General features: G+C 36.5%; 1 protein-coding gene and 1 long non-coding RNA gene across 14 annotated transcripts in view; one reads left to right on the top strand and one right to left on the bottom strand.

Annotated features, from left to right (window-relative positions):
* The window catches only part of rgs12a (regulator of G protein signaling 12a), a 72,938-nt gene that overhangs the window by 16,399 nt on the left and 35,808 nt on the right, over positions 1 to 20,731 (top strand). For 4 of the 13 annotated variants that reach the window (XM_087260683.1, XM_087260682.1, XM_087260681.1 and 1 more), the window contains exon 1: positions 7,330 to 7,429. The exons of the other annotated variants lie outside the window; for them this stretch is intronic. In XM_087260683.1, the coding sequence (XP_087116809.1) occupies positions 7,340 to 7,429 (90 nt within the window). In that variant the 5' untranslated portion in view covers positions 7,330 to 7,339. Of the gene's footprint in view, positions 1 to 7,329; positions 7,430 to 20,731 lie in introns of those variants that run through there. 13 annotated transcript variants of the gene reach the window in all.
* Positions 2,897 to 19,951, bottom strand: LOC147843084 (uncharacterized). The gene is made up of 2 exons (XR_015495495.1): positions 19,856 to 19,951; positions 2,897 to 5,093 (listed from the first exon to the last, which is right to left on the bottom strand). It is a non-coding gene; the product is annotated as an uncharacterized LOC147843084 (long non-coding RNA).

Here is a 20,731-nt window from a genome sequence, read left to right as displayed (position 1 = left end):
AGTGTTATTTAAAAAAAGGAACTTAAAAACATTAACTTATATTTGCAACCTTCTCTGAAATTTCACTGTTGTTTGCTACTAGATTGAGTGTCACTGGCAGTATTTTTAGTTGACTTTTTAGCAAGACGCTCCTCATATAGCCCCCTGCAATGCTTTTTTAAGTGCTGGTTGTTGTATTTCCTTGTGCTGTGGCAACAATTCTGCGACAGCTCTTAGAAATAACCTGGTTTTGTTTGGTGTCTGTGACTTTGAAAACAAGATATTCCCATATTACTGACGTGCTGTTTTTCTTTGATATTAATTTGTCTATTTATGCTACTGGAGTGACTGATGCCATCATCCCACTCGTCCACGCTTTCCTGTTTTTTGTTTTTTATTGCGGGTGCGCAATTCTGATTGGGCAGAAAGAAAATGTGCCCACTCAATTGGCTAGTTAGACGGCAGTCACACATTTGCTCTGGGTGGGGGAAGTTAAATATATATATATATATATATATATATATATATATATATATATATATATATATATATATATAATCGCAGTCTCTTGCGATTTAGCTAATCGCAACATTTCACATCGCGATTGCAATTAAATTTTGATTAATCACACAGTCCTAGCATCCACGATCCACTTCATTGCCCTCTCCTGTCAAAGGGTTAGTGCACCTGACCATAACACTGTGTCTACACTGGGCACACCAGTTGTTGCATTGGGTCTGGTGTAGACAGGGTGTAACACAATAAATAATTGTATGTAATCTGAGTGTCTGGCTCAGATGGACATACACCATTGTTGCTCATTAGCAATGGTAGAAACTAATTGTTTCAAGACGTTGACTTAAACGGCCAAAAGAGCCCAAGCTAATGTAAAATATAAAAGTTCTGGTTCAAGGTTTGGTTTTGTTTGATGTGGGCTAACAAGAGAATAACAGGCTAATACTAGATTTTTTTTTTTCGTTTGTTGGGGTTTTGGATGCAGCCTTGGGGCAATTTTTTTGTGTTGAGCTGGCTGAGGTTTTTCCTGTTTGAGCCATTTAACAGTCATTTGCAGAAGCTTATTACCCTTCACTGTTAGCCTTTCCAAATCAGCACTTTATGCTTCAGCAAACTTCGCTGCCATTGCTGGCATAAACCAAAGCTTCCTATCATTCACATTTATGTGCTTGGCAGCTTTCTTGCTAAATAAAGTGCGTGTGTCACATTTGTGACGGTTACTTTGGCAGGAACGCAAGTAAGATGCAAATAAATCAGTTTTATTATCCTCTAAATCTATTGAGCTGCACCAGTAAAACAAAGTATTACAAAATTCTATTTTAATCTGACTGAAGTCTGTTTTAATGGCTTTTCGTAATTGAATACCACACATGTATAATCAAAAAGCTATTTTAAAGAGTAGCTTAGGCTAGTTCATGACCAACAGGTTGATTTGAAAAACTTCCCATGTATATCAAGAAGTTGTTTAGTCCCTGTGCAGAAAAAAAGTTCAATAAAAGTGAATGAATTCCCTCCTTAATTCCCATGCCTGCCTTGGTCATTTAACAGGTTGTCTCTTTTCTACACACCACTCTGGCTTTGAAAGCAGTTGGTGGGTATACATTTGGTCACAGGAAACTATTTTTGTCAGGAAAGAAATCTACCCGTGTATAATTAAGAGTGTTAGGTTTCAGTTTGAAAGACCACTGGTTTGGTACAAAGAGAGGGAGGAAAGAGAAAACGTTTGAAAGTGTATTTGGGTGGGGTCATGGGTTAAGCTTAGATGATGATGGATGCTTTTCCTCCAGGAATTACAAAGGAGTGGAGAGATGTTTATTCTGTGTGATTCGCAGATGCAAATGTGTCACTGTATAAACACGCATACATCGCTTTTGGGCTTTTATGTATGAGCTTTTACACTACAAATTTGTTCATGCTAATGAGTTGGACTGTTTCCCTTATTGAATGCTGCTTTCAATACTGGAAAAAATGGACAACTTTTTGCATTATCCTATATATTGTGCTGCTTTTGCTACATATGGGCCAGGCAGAATCTGCAGATTATATTAGCTATTTCTGCAGTCATGGACTAATAGTTTTTAGCTGTGTTTTCACTATTGCACCTAAAGACTGATTTATATTTCTGCGTCGGATGATCGGCATGACCCATGGCACCTGCCTTCTGCATAGTTGTGGATTAATACTTCTGCGTGCTGTTTGTGTTGCTCTGCAATAACACTTTCGAAACGCTAGCTGGCAGTAGGTTTTTATGTTCCTATGTGTCGTGTTTCTTCGTTGTTGTTTTGTTTTGTCAAGTAGCTAAAACCCGCTCATTCAGAGGTGGGAACCAGCTGAATAACAAGGTAAACACAAAACAACAGTTTCCAATTAGAGCTACTTCGCGGGACTCAACATTTGTAAACACTCACTCCAATGAGTTTGCGCTGTCCCGCCCACACTGGTCACAGCTACCAAGCCGACCAATCACAGAGCCTGCGCTATGCATCGTTGCGATGTGTAGTTACATTTTGTGAGAAGTGTGTGTCAGCCATGGTGAGGACTACGCGAAGGCTGCGTTGGAGCATATGCGTGTACTTGATGCAGAAGTATAAATGAGCCTTAAAGTGAGCAAGCCAGGACCAGTTGCCTTTCCACAGTCACTTCTGGGGCTTGATCAGGCCAAATCAGAGCTTCTGATGGGCCAATGGCCGGCCTTTTCAGCCCGTCAAGTACCTTGAGCCAGATCAGGCTAACTGGTGTTTCGGTTTAATGTTAAGGGCAAATGTGTAGTTTACCTGAGTCAGGTTTAGAGGTGGCAATATGCCACTTTCACTTGTGTTAGTTTTGCAATTATGCTTGCTTACAAAAAAAAAATGAAGAACAGAGTACTGGACAGTTGAAGACACCAAGGCTCTCCTGAACATTTGGGCTGAGGAGAATGTTTAATGGCAGATTGACGACATTTGCAAAAACGAGAATGTGATCAAATACATCGTTGCTGATCTTGAGAATGTACAGATTCGGCGAACAACAGTACAAGTCTGCGAAAAGTAAAAAAAAATTGCAGGCACAATACAAAGTAATTAAAATCCACAATGGTCAAATCCCTTGGTTTAAAATCATGAACTGTGTGCTGGGCCATCGCCCCTCCTTTAGTGGGGAGACCACTCGGGGTATATTGGACGATCCAAAAGTCATAGATTTGAGTCTTGTCTTGATACCAGCAGAGATTGTAGGTGGTGGGAGTGCATAACCAGCTCTCTCTTCCCCCCTTAATACCACAGCTGAAGTCAGTCCCTTGAGCAAGGTGTCCTCCCCTGTGGTTCCAGGGGTGTGAGTTGCTTTGGATTAAAAATCTGCTACATGTAGGAACGACATACGGGTACAACAAAATTAATACTTGTGGCTCCTACATTACTGTTGAATGAAGAGAAAGTATTAATCTATGCCAGAAACTGAACTTACCTTAAATTCACAAATTTTGCAAGCATTCCTCAACAAATTTTCACCAAAGTAGCTGTTGAATTGACTTGATTATATGAATTACCAAGGACCAAAATTTCAGCTATTATTGAAAAAAAAAAACTACACAAAAATGACATGTGACCTTTAAGTTAATAAAGGTGCTTTTTTTACTACTGTATGGTTTGGCTCGCTTCGGTTCAGTTTTTCTTAGCTTGGTTTGCATTTCTACTGCAGTTTAGTGCTGCTTAGTGTAGATTGCATTATTGTTAGTGTTGCGACTCTGCTGTCATGTCTTCCTGAAAAACTTTAATTCTAGATTCTCTAGATCTCGTGACTACCAACAAGAGGAACACTTGAACCTTTTCATCAAACAACAATGCTAGAGTTGTGCCACTGCTGCCATGTCTTCCTGAAAAACTTTCCTTTTAGATTCTCTAGGTCTCTTGGCTACCAACAAGAGCAACACCTGGACCTCTTCTACTAACCACGATGCTAGAGTTGCGCCACTGCTGTCATGTCTTCCTAAAAAACTTTCCTTCTAGATTCTCTAGATCTCTTGGCTACCAACAAGAGGAACACCTGGACCTCTTCTACTAACCACAATGCTTCCATTTTAGGTTTCTTTTACTTGGTATAAAAATGGTTTGGTCATGTGAACCAACAGATGATTATTTAAATATAGCATGTTTGGAGCCTTATGTCACAAATACAATGACCCCGGGATGATTCTTTTGGAGATATTGGTGATCAGCTGTGTGTATATGTCACATTTTGGTTAAGGTAAGGCTTGCTTAGAACCTCACCTGAGGTGGTACTAAAAGTACCAGGTACTTGGTTCCAAACATAGAGTAAAAGCCCCCAAAATGACCCGTGCTGTAGAAAATCGCCTTAAGTTGACCGCAATTTACATCTTTCGGTAAATAATGCCTTTAATCTGATACACAGGATTTACTTTCACTGATGCACAAAGACAGTTTCAGCAAGAATTATTTTACAAACTCTTACACTATTTTACACACAGCCCGTAGCCTGTAACGGCACACTCTGAATGTGGATGACACATAAAAACGTCAATAGAAGCTGGAAGGATGCTGTAACTGTAGATCTCAGGTTAGATACTGTACTGTATTGTAGTGTAATGTATTGAAGGATGTTCTGTCCAGAGGCCAAAAATTCCAACACAGTTCTTCAGTCATGAGCTCTTAAGTGAACATGCTATCATTTACACCTGGAGATGATCCAGTCATTGTTCCTCATCAGATCCAGGTCAGTGCCATTTTGGCATTTTGTCCTGATGATTACATTGCATGGTTCTCCACAGGCGATGTATTCAAGGACGGTGGTTAAAATACTACTGTGGTTCATTTTATGTTTGGGAAGAGAATACACGGCCTTGGTAAATGATATTTCTGGTTTGTTTATACTGTAACCATGTGGTTGCATTGAGATAAGTAGGTAAAAGCTCATTGTTATTTTCTTTATTCTACATTTTCTGGACTTACAAATCGATGCACATTGGCGGCTAGCATAATGAGCACTTGATTGTAGACACATTTTGTTGGAGAAAACCATCTTATCAGTCGTTCCCTTCCTCCGTCGGGCTCAAAGGAAGTCTCCTCCGAGCGCTCTGATGTTATTTTCAAGCGGTTTGTTGTCTGCCAGAGATAAGAGGAAGAGATTTGGTTTGCCTCCTTGAAAATGACTCTTGAATCACATTTGCTCTGTGCTACAGCCTAAACTAAACTTGAAATTGAGACTTTTTTCTGCTGATGTAGGAGTGTGTTCATCAGTCAGTTTATAAAGTCAGATCAAGGCTGCTCACCCAGCAGAACGTATACTTCCTTAATCTGGAGTAGTTCGCCGAGAATAAGCGGAAACTAATATTGTAAATCTACAGCCCGCTTTATCTCTCTCTCTCTAACATACACACCCAATCCATACACACACACACAAATTCATGAGCTCACAGTCTATTCTCACTGAGAAACACACACACACACACACACACACACACACACACACACACACACACACACACACACACACACAAACCAGCCCTGCCTGTATTGGTCTGGCATACTCTATTTTTTCCTACCACAGACTCTCCAAATGCAGTTGAGAACCGGTTTGAAACCAAAATGATGAAGAAAAATAAAATATAATTTTGTCACCCTTGCATGGTAAGTTCAGTCTAGGAAAAACCCACCCATCAAGGCAAATAAAATTATCTCTGAATGTAGCCACTGACACTTCTTTAAATAATCATGAATGAAATACAAACTGAATGTGCTTGTTCATGTTATGAGCATGTTTACTGCTAAAATCAACTGAATAAATTAACACTAATGAAGAAAAAAAATAGCATTTAAAGAATCAACTTTTTCTAGATTTTCTTCCAAAAACACTGTTAGTGCATTGGAAATATACTGACAATGCTTTTTTACATCTATTATGTATGTGTTTGCATGAAAATAATAGAATAATGATATGACAACACTACACTTTAATGTTTTGTTTTAGGAACTATACTAGTTCTTTTTTCTTATTTTGCATTTATAGTATGTTTTTATACTTTTATCTATATATTTATGTGTGAATAAATGTATATGAGGATATATATATATATATATATATATATATATATGTTTACATTTATCTAAATGAAGATAACATTTACTGACCAAGAACTAAATATGATAAAAAAATATTTAATTCAGTATAGTACATTAAATGGACTGACATGAGATATAATTGTCAAACAAATAAATGTTAAAAAACATGTATTATGATTCTAGTATTGGACTTTTAGGAGCAGAGTACAGTTCTTGCAGTAGAAACCAAACACAATCAATTCTATTTCGTAAGTGTATTGCAAAAAAAATCTTTTTACAAATGTGGAAATCTAATGCTGTTCCCATCTTTGAAATGTGGGCTAGCGAATTTGGAAATATTTTACACTTCGTAGAACTAAGATTCACACTAAATGACAAGTTTGACAAGCTTTGGGAACCATTCACATTTTTTTTTTTTGCAAATAGACCTACTTATTTATTTTATTTTATTATTTATTTTTTAGTTATCTTGCAATTGTTTTATAATTTCTCTTTTGGTTTCATTGTCCTTATATACATTGCTTCAATTTAAAATTTTTGTCTCAGCCAGTTCCATATTATAAGTTTTTAATTGTTATTCATGTATGCCTTTTATTTTTTCTGAACCTTCCACAAATATTTTGATCACTGTTAGATTGGGGTGGGAGGTCGGGTTTTGAGCTCCTTTTGTAGTAAGCTAAATTCACTGAGAGTACTTTTAAGAGTACTTTGATATGGTCCATCTCTTTCTTGTAAGGATTTAGGTGGTACTGTATGTATGAAGGTTTTGTTCAATAAAAATTAAAATAAAGAGCTAAAAAAATATATGTATTATTATTTTTAAAGGTAGTATTGTTTGTTGGTTTTTACATTTTCCATTTACATCTTTTTTTATTTTCACTGGAGCACCTAAATTCCTTAAAAAAAAAAAACTCCATGATTGTCACGCTTATCTAAAATATTTGCGATTAGATTAGCTGATTAAATGATTACTCAGTAACTGTGACAGGCCTAATTAATACCAATCGAGTTTTTATCTAGTGGAAAACTGAATAAACCAAAATAAAAACTGAAGACAGGAATGGTTTAATCATATAGCTTATAGACGAGGTATCAGGTAATAAACTGTGCGTCAGTTTATTATGATTATTATAGAAAAAATTCAGTTCTTCTACAGTAGAGTATTGTCATATGTTGGGGGCCGATTGAACGTGTACCAACAAGACTGTTGTGTCGCTATCTGATTCTGGGTGGAGAGTTTCAGGTATTCAAAAATCCGCACACAATCACCCACACAACCAGTTGCAGTAATGAATCCAAAATCAAAGACTAAGAGAAGAAGCCTCTTGACTATAAGTCTCATGAGGAGACTTTCCTTCAGAAAGCGGCCCCCGAATCTGGTGAGTTTTGCGCTATAGCCGTTTTTTCAGGTTTCGATAGCATTGTTTCTTTTTTTTTCGAGGCCAAATGATCTGGCTGGGTTTAGATCGGATCAGCTGCTTTACTCATTAGCTGTTTTTATCTCATTCCTGCTCTCCCACACCGAGCAGCTGTGGCAGAGGCTCAGCTGTACTCAAACACAGCCGCTTCACACTCGCATGTTTCCACAGTTGTGCATCCGGACGTCTGTCCTCACGCACTTTACCTTCAATTTAGGTAATTACATTTTGTTACAAGAGCACAGTTGGTGAACATGGCTTAATTAATTTATATTTGTACCTCGGAAGTTTATATAATCAGTTTGCATTTGGACTACTGTGAGTTTTTCTGCTAGCCAGATGCAGAACATATGCATACATGGATGAAATAAATGAAGAGAACATTTGGTAATTTTCAGGTTCTCTTCATTTGGAATTTATAGTTATGTGTTTGACTAAAAATGTATTTTTTTTTCTGTTTATGACATTTCTTCCTAATTTAAAATTAATATGTTATCAGTCAGTGCTTTTTCTTTTTGATTAAAATAATAGTAAAAGTTTTTATTTTTATTTAACCAATGCCAATGTTAAGTTCATAAGCGTTAAGGGATCAATACTTGGAGTAGTAACCCTGATTTACAATCGAAAAAACAGAAAACATTTGTTATTCTGATCACTGTGTTTTAAAAGTCTGAGTTACTGAGACTTTTATCTCAGTATTTTCATGTACTTTCCTCTGAAATTGAATATTTTTTAAAGTTATGTAGGGGCAGGCTTTTTTTGTGCATCATTCTTTCATATCACACTAAAGAGGGTTGCACACCGGATGTGCCACTCGGTGCCGCACAGTGCTACCCCACACCACGCAGTGCTATGCATTTTAGAATTGTAAACATAGATTTCTATCAGGATACCCACACCAGCACTGCGAGTTGGCAGCTGTTCATATTTTTGACGCGCCTCAGTGCACCATCTCAATAGTTTTAAATTAAATAACATTCGAATGTCCACGTTTAGTGTGCGATGCTTTCAAGTGTCATGTGCAAACCCCTTAACTGTGCGTTCACACTGAAGGCGAGAGCGTCAAAGTTCGCTCTGGCCACCCTTGCAACAATGCTTTCTGCCTTTACTGCTCCACCGACGAGAGCGTCAAAAGTGGCTGATTAATTGAATTTGTATTTAAATGAGCCATTGCAGCAAATCACTTACATTCTCGCATAAAAACATGCTTTTTATCAGATTAATTTAAATGTGGTGTGGCTTTCCTCCACTTATCCAATGTGTCCATATGTCTGAAAAGATCTGAAGCAGTAATACTCTTTTGTATTCTAGTTGAAGTTAGCATGAGATTTCCACTTTTTTTAAGAAAAGAATTTATATAAAACATCGTAATATATAGAAATATAAATAAACATTTTAAGAAAACATCGTAAATAATTGGAAATCTGGCAACCACAATATTTAAACCCTTGGGAACAACTGTGAATGGATCCAAATTTCTATACAACACTTTTATGTATGTCATTTTAATGGTGAAATGAATTGGTTATTACGCTTTTTACATTATATAAATTATAACGTAATTTCACAGAATTAATCGTTTTAATACTTGACTTCATAATCAGGTGCTACAGACTATACCTATTACAATTCCAGTGAAACAATAGGATCAATCAGGGTCCTATAGGCAGACACAATTCTCATGGGGGACTTGATTTCTCATGACACTGGCACCCATTGAAAACGAATGACTTCAGGCTACTCTGCTCTCAGCGCTTTCAGTGTGAACCCACAGTAACAGAAAGAGGAGCGTAGTTAAGAAAATTAAAGTATAGTTGCTATGAAAGCCCTGAGTTTAACATCAACAGAAGGACTTTCACCCCAAATGCAAAGCAAATGGTCAGACTGATGAAGGATTACCTAAACTAGCTTTTTTTTCCCTGTGAATTAACTTGCACAAATTAATTATTTTTCTTAAATATTTATAAGATAAGAAGGTAAACTAGCAAATTAAACATTTTAAATTTAGTTTTCATGCAAATTTTTATTTTGCCTTAATAGCAAAATAAATAAATAAAAATAACAAGTCATATTGAATTTATGTACAAATTTGAATTTGTTTATTAATATTTTTTGCACATTTTATGTGGCGCATGTGCAAATTACCAAATTTGAATTTTTATTAGACATGTTCTTCACGTGAACACAGCTGCTGCGCTCGTGCATCCAAGTCAATCATGAACAACTGCACATGCGCTAGTTGCACTATTGCGGTCTAATTGTGTTTCTATCAATGTTTATATGCATCAAATACATAATATCTGTGCCAAACATCTCAACTGACGAACATATTAACAATAATACAACGTATAGCCGAATTAAATGTATGCATTGGCATGTTACAGCCCTAATGAGTATGATTATGTGAAACTCCATATAGATACATATTGCAATGATTTCGGGTACTTACTTAGCGATGCACGCACACATATATGCATAGTCCTTAAGTGTTCTGCTGACTTGGACTCTATAATACCTCTTTTATAACTTTAAACTATCAACAACCACCATTGAGCTATATTTTAGCGATCGTTCTTCCCGCTACACTTTCACTTCACTCTGTGGTGGATTTTGGCATAGTCCATTTCACGTGAGATGGCAGGTGTGAGTGGAAGAAACCAAGGCGCAGGGAGAATATTTTCTACAAAAATAATTTATAAATTATTACAAATTGTTCCACGGACCGGTACCAGTCCGCAGCCGGGTGGTTGGGGACCACTGCTGTAGACTATCGAAAACAAATTAGCTTAAAGGGGCTAATAATTTTGTCCCTAAAATGTTTTTTAAAAAATTAAAAACTTCTTTTATTCTCGCCAAAATAAAACAAATAAGACTTTCTCCAGAAGAAAAAATATTATCAGACATACTGTGAAAATTTTCTTGCTTTGCCAAACATCATTTAGGAAATGTATAACAAAAAAGGTTCAAAGGGGGGGCTAATAATTCTGACTTCAACTGTATATAAAATTTTAATTGGGGGCTTAATTAATTTTTTTCAATAAAGTATATTGAATATTTAGAATTTATTTTCCTAATACGTATTCTCGCCTATGGTGTTGGCTCCTTGTGATTTGTCTTTGTGTGCATGTATAACTGTAACTTCAGTTTAAACATGCTATGACAAGCCAAGATATTTTGTTTAGACCAACCGCTTGTCTTTTGTAATGGTGTTTTTCGCTGTAGCCTAGAGATTGTAGTGCGTTCTGGCTGTGGGTTTTGTCTCCCTTTATCAACAAATGTCAGCAGAAGAAGCTAGAATATGTTTGTTTGAATTTACAGATTAACATCCTGAATGAGAAAAAAAAGACTGCACTTGACAGCTCATAGGTTGTCTAAGAGCTTTCAAGTTTACTAGACACCCTCCAAGAAATCACTAGTAAATCCTCATTAAAACCTTTGATACTGAGATGGTCCAGTTTTATGTTTGGAGGTTAAAAGGGTAGTACTCCGTCCAGAAGGTGGAAATATAAACAAAGCAAGTCTCTGCAGCTTTGCCACACATGTAGTTGCGGCTGTGGTTGCTTATGTGGCGTCAATGGAGGTGTGAAGATTCTCAAGAAGAAGAAAAAGAATATGGCAGGTGTGACATAACATCAGAAGTAAGTCATTTACAGTTGTAAGGAAAATATGCCAGAGTATGTGTGGCCTGGAAATTCGATAAACTGGCATAGTCGACCCAAAAAATTAATTTCTGTCATTACTCACCCTAAAGCCTGGTTTATACTTCTGCGTCAAGTGACCGGCGTAACCCACGGCGCATGCAACGCGACAGAAGAGACAGCGCGCAGAAGTATAAATGCACAGCTACACGCCAGGCTTTTAATAAACCAGGCTTTATACTTCTGCGCGCTGTCTCTGTTGGTCTGCATTAACACTTCCGAAACGCTAGTTGGCAGTGAGGTGTTAATGTTCCTCTGTGTCGAGGACACTTCCGGGATCTACAAGTGGCTCAAACTTGCTCATTTTGAGGCAGGAACCGGCGTACGTGCAACAACTTTAACTATGAGGTAAACACAAAAGAAAACTTTCCATCCGGAGCTCCTTCACGGGACTCCACACTTGTAAACAATCGCTCGCACCATTCACGCGATGCCTACGGCCACGGCGAAGGGCTATGTGTCAGCGCCGTAGCATACGCCGGCGTTTGACGCAGAAGTATAAATCAGCCTTGAGGCTACATTTATTCAACAATAAGGTGCAAGTATCAATGTATTTGCTTTGTATGAATGATGCTGTTGATTGTAATGTGAAATAAATCCACAATTTGCTGACGAATTGTTAGCAAACACTACCATATACTCTGCCATTTTTGTGGGATTGTTTGCGCTTGCCTTAAATCTACAGCTTCCTAAATACAGAACATGCATGCTCATGACAACATCCCTTTCAAAGACTCTCCTTTAAGGGTGTTTACATGGACACGATAACTGCAATGATTTATGTGTTTTCACTCACAAAAATGCTGTTGTTGTGTAAAACAAGGAGGCAAAATTACCCCCAATTTTCTTATTTACAAAATTGGTTTAGAAATTATTTTCAAAAAATTTCTTGTGAAAGTAGAAATTAAATTTTTATACTGTATTTCAAGGATCTAGGTGCAATAAAGCGCAAAGTGTGTGTCAGAAAAATGTGGTTTGTTCTGCTATGCATGGTCTAACAGGGTTTTGCTTATTCTCTTAATGAGTTATGGGTGTGTTTTGAGCATAAAATGCATTAAACCAATCAGAGTCTTATTTCCCATTCTCTTTAAGAGTCAGTTTTGTCACGCCATGGTGCATTTGCTATTTATATGTCAGTATTTGTAAGTGGAAAAACTAAACACTTCACTAGCGAAAAAACAAACAAACTGTTAAACAGACCATCTGCAGCGAGGATAAAGAATGAGCCTCCTCCATTTGGCTTCTTTAATTTCTCTTTGCTTTACCTGTACTCTTTACTTTACTCCTTTACTTTTGTGGATAAGGAAACATTGTACGCACTCCACTGAAGACATCCATTAGCCCACATATGTAATTTAGTTTCTTAAGCACAAAGATTTGTTTTAAAACTATTTATAAATTCTGTTTTGATTTCCAGCAAACAAATAAATTAACAACAATAATAACAAAGTGTGGTCAAAAAAGGTATACCAAACACATGTCATATTCTTATTAAATGAAAAGGGCGTGGAGGTAGTGTTTTTTATATTTATGTAGAAAATAATAATTTTTGTTATATTTTAATCCTTTTATTTTTTTTTTATTTGTAAAGAAGTTTGTGTATTACCATTTCTAGGGGGTAAAATAACTCTAATGTCTTTGAGTCGGGTGTTTTAGGAATCACAAAAAAAAAATTTAGATGATACAATTGAGTTTGACGCACTGTCTAGTTAGCCAAACACTTCATTTAGGCCAAATCATAACATTTTCTGATGCACATCAAGCAATTTATTTGGTAAACTCAACTTTCTGTTGTTTATGTGCATGTCTTAGTTAAGAAGTTATGCACAATAAGAATTGATGACCATTTTGGCATTTCTACTTTGCTTTTTAATATAATTCCCTAAAATGCAAATAAAGTTTGATGAAAACAGTTAAGGAAATGACATGTAGAGATTTAAATATTATAGTTATACAAAAACAAGTTTGCAACTTTTAGATCACATTAGCAACCATTTCAGCATCAGAAAAACACTGACGTTCTTCAGAAAATGTTTAAATACACCTCTTGGCAGTTGAACATTTGAATGAAAGTTTCTTGTATGCCTCATTATGGTTCACAGAGATCTGGTGAAATTTTCCCTACGCTATTCTGGTGAACGGGCTCAAACATGTTTTCTCATAAACACAGAAATTACCTCATCGTTTCCTCTTTGAATCCATAAATACACTTCCATGGCTTTACTTCTCATAAGTTCCGAGGCGTTTGATTGGTTCACAGAAATGTCACTCAGTCACAACAACCAGATGTCTGAACTCTGCCACGCTGTTGGCCTACCAGATGTGAAACCCCCGTCTAATAACACGTTTGCTCATGGGGCTGTGTGATATATATAGAGCACCTCTGGCTGAGACGCGTGTCATTGGTGGCCTCGCACTCTGTGGTCTGAGATGAATTGTTACCATAGTGTTTCTGACCAAATACACCAGGGTGGTGGCACAAACCAAATGGTAATGAGGCTCCACCGTTTCATGGTTTCTCATTTTCTTTCCTTCCCTGTCCTTCCTCCTTCTGTTTCTCATTACTAACTTCATCCGTCACTACAATTAGAAGGGGCCGCTTCTGCTCTTATAAGGAGTGAGGTTTACATCAGTGGGACGTCTTTATCTATGGGTCTTGGTTTGAGATAGCTGGAGGACTCATGAATTTTATTAGCGAACTCTAGTTTGAGTTGTTCAGCATGAGGCGGCCTGTTCAATTCACCATTTTAAAACACATTCAAGCTTTGAAGTGGCCTGGAGGCCTGTGGTTTTTGAAGGCCGTCCCTTTTGCATGTGTGTACACTGTGTGTTAAGAGCATTCTTGGACTGGGGTGATGGAAAAAAGACCTACAATGTAGTGGTGTTTTCATATGTTATTGTTTATACGTATTTGCTTATTTAGTTTGGTTGTTTGCATCACTATATTTATGGCTTTTATTATGGGATTAGATTTTAATAACACCTCAAGCTATGTGTCTTTAACACTGTCTGCTATAGAAATGACTGATAGCTTGAATAATGCAGCTTGTAGAACAGATGTGCTATGATAAAACAAGCCATCCGATGCATGAAAACGCATCTTGATACAAATTTAAGTACAAGTTTTTCAGTTCTGATTTAAATACATTTCTTAAGGCTCTGCATATATAATTTACAATGTTCTTTATTTTAATGCAACTATAATTTGTTTATACTAACTTAAAGGTTACGTGAAGTGCTTTGAAATGTGTATTTATTATTTGAAATTTGATGTAGTTTCAACTGAAATGTGAAGAGAGGGTGGGGCATATTATCGCTCCTCCTCTTTTAAAAAAACAGCCAATAGCATATTGTTTTCTCAGTTCTGCCAGTGAGAGTGGTTGAGATCCAACCATAGATTTTAAATGATATGGATGTAGTATCCTTGATGTCACTGAAGAGCGCAAATGAAGCTATAAGTAGGAGGGGCCAACCATCGTCATTTTGTTCGCACGTCATCACACTGACTGGAAATACCAAACGAGGGCAAAAAGGCGGAGCACAATACTTCATTACCTGCAACTCATTTGTGTTCTGACCACTTGAGCTTGGTTGTACACTTAATCAATAAATTGACTTTTAAAAACTCTGTTGTGATACATTGAGCCACTAAGCATTGTTCTTATGATGTTTTTCTATGGGAGGAAAATGCAAATTACTTCAAAACACCTAAAATATAGTCCGTGTTAGTAAATGCAAGGCTATTTATGAAATCCATGCATAAAACTGCTTGACAATCATTCAGATGATTGTTCTGAGCCCACAGCTAATCAATCTGTCAGATTCTGTAGTGTTTTAAAGGTCTAAAAAAACTTATAAATGATTAATGATCTAAAATAAAACAAATACATTTATGGAGATGGTATATAAGTGTATAATTTCACTCACCTGGGAAATGGAGGCAACTTGGATGTTTTGTGAGCATAATTAAGTGCACACAGCCGGCCATGTTATCTAATAATTGTAGGAAATTATCCCAAAAGGCAATTGACTGTGTAAAGCCACATAAAGCGACACAAAAATGCAGAGTTCAGCGGCTACTCAGGCAGAATGACATGACGGCGACCAGTGAGACCAAGCTGTCACTCAAGTGGCCACGTCCTTAATTATGCAGACTTAATATAACTGAATAAAAACGAAACTGATGAGTTATAAAAAAAAATTCACCCACATCATCGTCATAAAGGGTAACAACTAAATGCACCAAAACCATCTTTTGTACCTGGCTGTAAACATGTTTTTATGAGCTGTAAAATTGGCCGTTTTAGCATTGCAGTCTGGAGTTAATGGAGCCAGCCCCCAAAGGCCAGTCGATGAATTGCATTTTCAGTTACTTACGTATTGGCTTCACGAAGGAGAGCGGGATGTTATCGCTTGGATCAGACTAATCAAATGAAAAGCAAATGAAAAATCTTGAAGGGGTGGGCATGTCAGATAAAAGAGCACTTGATTGGTCAAGATTTGATGAGAAACAAACTACAACCTTTTGCAAACTGCAATGTTTATATCTCAGTAATGAATGTTTATATCAATGTTTTGAAACACACTTGACTATAGATATCCTTTAAAGTAACATACTGATACTAACATCTATAAAGCTATTTAAACATCTATTAACTATAGACCTTTAAAGTCTATTCATTTTCCATTCCTCTTCTGTCCTAACTATATTTTATTAATGTAAATAGTGTTGTCACAATACTGGAATTTGATACCAATCGGTACTGAAATTTTAAAAGCGTCAGTCCTGATTTGCCTTTAGGTTTATGTGTAACTGCAGATACAGGAACACTGGATTGTTTTAAAGCCACAAAGATCAGTCTGTTTATGAGCTGACATACCAATGATCCGCTGATGATTTAACTGATCTTCACAGCTTTAAAACGATCCAGTGTCCCTGTATCTGTGTTTACACTTAGGCCCCGTTTACACTAGTGCGTTTTAGTTTTAAAACGGCGTTGTAGATTGAAAACGATCCGCGTCCACACTCGCGTTTTACCCAGCGTTTCTGAACTTCTCTCCGTCCACACCAAAACGCTGAAAACGCACATCACGTGACCACACACACACACACACACACACACACACACACACACTCTCGGGCAAGCGCTCCAGCATTCTACCCAGATGAGAGCTCTGCTTGTCGGACTGCTCATCAAGCATCTCTCGCTGGATCTAATCTCACTTTATTTGCTAAACGTGATATTTCATTCATGTTGTTGTCTTTATCTAACGACATAGGCCAATTCCCTGACTGGTCATTGGAATCTATTAAGTTACTTGTTCACGGGTAACATGTTTTGGTTAAGTGCAAAGATAAGTTAATGATTAATCCAGGTACATTGACTGATCGCTTGCCTTTATTTCCTACAATGTATAAACTTATTGTATGTTATACTTTTATAATTGTCGATTATTAAAACTGATATTCAGCAAAAGAGAGGGTGCGTTTCGTATTTTCACTTAAATTAAAAGGAGGCAGTTGTTATCGGCTCCGTTTTGTTATAAATATCCACGCTCATATATGCAGCACGACGCCTCAACATTTCTGCTGTCTGTTAAGTTTTCTAATATTAAAAAGAAAATAGGCAGTTCCTTAAATCATGTTTACATTTTATTGTTGAGAAAGTGAAACAACGTAGCCAAGGTGATGTGAATGAAGTTATAAAGTACACTGTTCCGTTTGAAGATTTACCCGTGTCCTCGGTATGTTTTCCATATCAAACTGAGAAGGGGGAGACTGCAGCCTTGATCAAACTTGCGAAGTCTTAACTTACAAGAAGAGGATGCGAGACTGAACTGTGTGTGGGCTACTTAATATTGAGGAAAAGCCCCAATCAGATAGGCGAACGTTTGCAGCCCCGCCTCCGTTTTTAGATGTCTCCGTCTTTCCCCATCCACACTGAGACGGAGCAGCAGCGTTTTAGAATGAAAACGGCCTCTCCAGCGTTTTCAAAAAGCTCCGTTTTCGGCGCTCGAGAACTCCGGCGTAGTGTGGACGGATGGCGTAACCGTAGCAAAACTTATGCGTTTTCAAACTAAAACGCACTAGTGTAAACGGGGCCTTAGTAAACAGCGGTGAGTTCAGTGAACTGATGACCTTCACGGCTAATCACAGTCATTTCTTTTGAACATGTAAACACAATGGAAAATCAGCTGTGTTTAAGAACGTGCTCAATGGTGCTCAAATGTTAGCAGGAAATGGCATTTTTAAAATCTCGGTACCAAGTGGGATCGAATTCCAGTATCGTGACAACAATAGATGTGAATGACTTGTTGAAGAGTGAGTGGAAATTATAAGAGTTGTACATTATTACTGAATATAATTGTATATTTTTGATAAATTGTTTATTGTTTAATTTATTTTCAAGATATACAAATATTGCAATGGTCTAATAGACAAGTGAACAATCGTTTTATTCAGTTTATAATTTTTTATTTTAATTAAAAATTATAAACTGAATTTAAAAATTATAATGTTTCAGTTCAGAATTTTTTTTAATCAGTTTATTCAGTCACATTTTCTGCAAATCTTTTGAAAACAAAATGCTTGGAAGCACTTCATGTTCTTATTGTTTAAAGTGTGACTTTTTTTTTTTTTACTGAGATCATCGCCAAAGTTTCCATGCTTAGCACTTCATTATCTCTGGTCAAAACCATTTGTGAGATAACCGAAAGATGTCCTTCACATGAACCGCAATGAATAAAGTCTTGTCATATGTGTCTGCCTTTGGCTGCTCTCCATTCTCAGAATCCTTGTCTTTTATTAGCATATAAATAGCTCTCCGTTAGTCAAGTTGATGGTGCTAGTGAAGAGCGCATAGTGATATACTGCAACTGGAATGTGCCATTTCAGAGTGCTGATGAGCTGCTAGTTTAGCTCAGGACCATTAATGATGGTCACCAATGCTTCTCTTAATAGTTTTGAGACTTTAAAGCATAGATGCATAGCATAGATGTCATCATTGTTACAAACCATGTAAACCATATCTTTTAAGGTTTTATATAAATGCTAAGCTTGTACTCAGGGTTAATATTCGGTTAATCTGCGTTGGTTGGGAAAATGAACCCAAATGAGTATCCCTAAGGGCCCCATACCTGGAACTGCTTAGGTCCCTCAAATCCCTAACTCCACCCTTGCTTGTACTAACAAGTTTTCCTTTAAATATACCACAATAATAATATTTTGCTCAAAACTATGCACGAAATCAAAAATGTAGAACTCTTATTTTACTAGTGCACATTATTCTTCTTCAAGTGATCAACTAATTTATGATCCAAATTAATCCACTGGGAAAAATTGTTTAGTTTAGTTTAAACTTTATTGTCCGTTCTGCTCGACACAGAAATGGAATCTTCAATCAAAGTCTTGCCATTTCCTTGCGTGTTTGGAGTGGCGGTCCATCTTTGTTAACATCAGTTTGATGGTTTCGCCTACAATATTCTTAACCATGCCACTCTGACTATTAGATTGCTATAAAGAAATGATGTGCAAAATGAATGCCCTGTCCCCTACTCAATATTGTGTTAACTAAAATTAAACCCTCAGCAACTTTCAGTTCACCCAAACTTTAAGGATTGAATCGAAATTACTTAACAAAACTCCACTTAAGCCCAAAGTGTACTTTTATTTTCTTCACTTTTTTTTTTCTCTTTTCAAAATATTTTTATCTCCAAATATTATCTTTGTATTTAATATTAGCGTTGACATCTATCACACATACAAATATCAGCATGGTCTTCAGTATCTTGCTTCTCTTCTCCTCTGTTTATTTTCCGGCAGCCTGACTCCATGTTTACAGTTTGTGGACAAAAATAATAAGGCGCAATCAATTCACAGTGCATGCATGGTTAGAATTATAGGGCTACAAGTACTGTACTGATGTTGAAAATTGCATCTTGTACATAGTAGGCCCTTAGAAATTTAAGAAGCAAGGCATTTGCTCAAGAAAAAATCTTAATTATAACAAATAATCAACACAATACTGGAATATTATACAATTGAAGTCAGAATTATTAGCCCTCTTGTTTATTCGTTTCCTTAATTTCTGTTTAATAGAGAGAAGTTGTTTTTTTCAACACATTTCTAATCATAATAGTTTTAATAACTCATTTGCCATGATGACAGTAAATAATATTTTAATAATTCTGACTTCAACTATGCATGTTAAAATAAGACAAGTGTGTTTCTATTTGTTTGTATGTGTTCTATTTGTCAAATATGTCAAGTTTTCATATTCTTATCTGCAATGCCAAGAGCAGCAATAATGCCTCACCACATAAACATCCATTATAACTGTATTGCTGATAAATCTAGAAAATTCCTGTAATGCATCCTGTAAAGCACATCTGTGTCCAGAAGGAAAGATTTTATTTATTTTTTGTTGCATGGGTGTTATTTTAGCATTAGTGTAGCCATGCACACAATGAAAAGTCCCTGTAGCTGAAATTAAAACCCCTCACACAACAAATCTGACTCGATAAACCACACCAGGCAGAACGGTGCAAGTTCGTGCATGATATCACTCAGTAAACATTGTCCAGAGCTTGTGTGACTCAAGAATCTGATTCCATCGGTTTATTATATGCCAACAAAGAACTTCTATCTGCCAACTTAACATTTAAAAATAAAAATCACTTTTGTATTCACCTTACAAAAGTCTCTGTTCTTTTGTGTGTCCGTCTGCTGTCCTAATAACTGCCCTCATTCCGTTACACTTCCTCCCACTGAACAAACACTCTGTGTGTTTGTCCATGTGCTTCGCTCTCACCATACAAACACACACACACACACACGCACACATGCTGGGCCTGAAACTGATGTAAATGAATAGACTATATCAGATAAGTTGCTATATAGCACCTGGATTTTGCATTGTGATTTCCTCCTATTTGGTTTGTGGCTGCACAATATAATGGAAAAAATCTGACATTGTAATATTAGGTTTTTCTGAAATGTATACTGTGATATGAATACAATGTCACCAGATTTGAAAATATTTAATTATTTTATAATAGTAGGGGTGATTTTAAAATATAAACCATTTCGATGTGGCGATGTCACTGGCCTATGAACATTTCCTGCTTGTTATTAAACTTTTTCGTAACTGTAACAAGAGGCAATTTAATTAGATCTTAATGTTAAAACAGCAAGATTATTTATCAATATATGAACCTTTTAGGATTCTTGGACAGTATGGAAATTAAAAATCCAGTACAGGAAATACATAAAGACCATTGTTATTGTTTACATCCATTAAAATTGTCCATAATAAAGAAAATACAGCATAGATAAAAAGTATTTCATGGTGCTTAATGGGGAGAACACCACTGTAAAAAATCTTGCTGCCTTAAATTTTGTAGTTGAATCAAATTAACTTTTGTAGTCCACTTACATAAATCAAACTGACTTAAAATATTGGGTTAAACTTTGTAAAACTTAAAAAATATAAGTTGAAACCATAGACTGTGAAAATATGGACATGGTATTAATGGCGTCACCTATAGGTTTCTGAAGAGCGCAAAT

This window comes from Danio rerio, chromosome 7 (assembly GCF_052040795.2).
Source record: "Danio rerio strain M-AB ecotype USA chromosome 7, GRCz13ab, whole genome shotgun sequence".
Classification (NCBI taxonomy): domain Eukaryota; kingdom Metazoa; phylum Chordata; class Actinopteri; order Cypriniformes; family Danionidae; genus Danio; species Danio rerio.
This window is presented reverse-complemented; position numbering and strand designations above follow the sequence as displayed.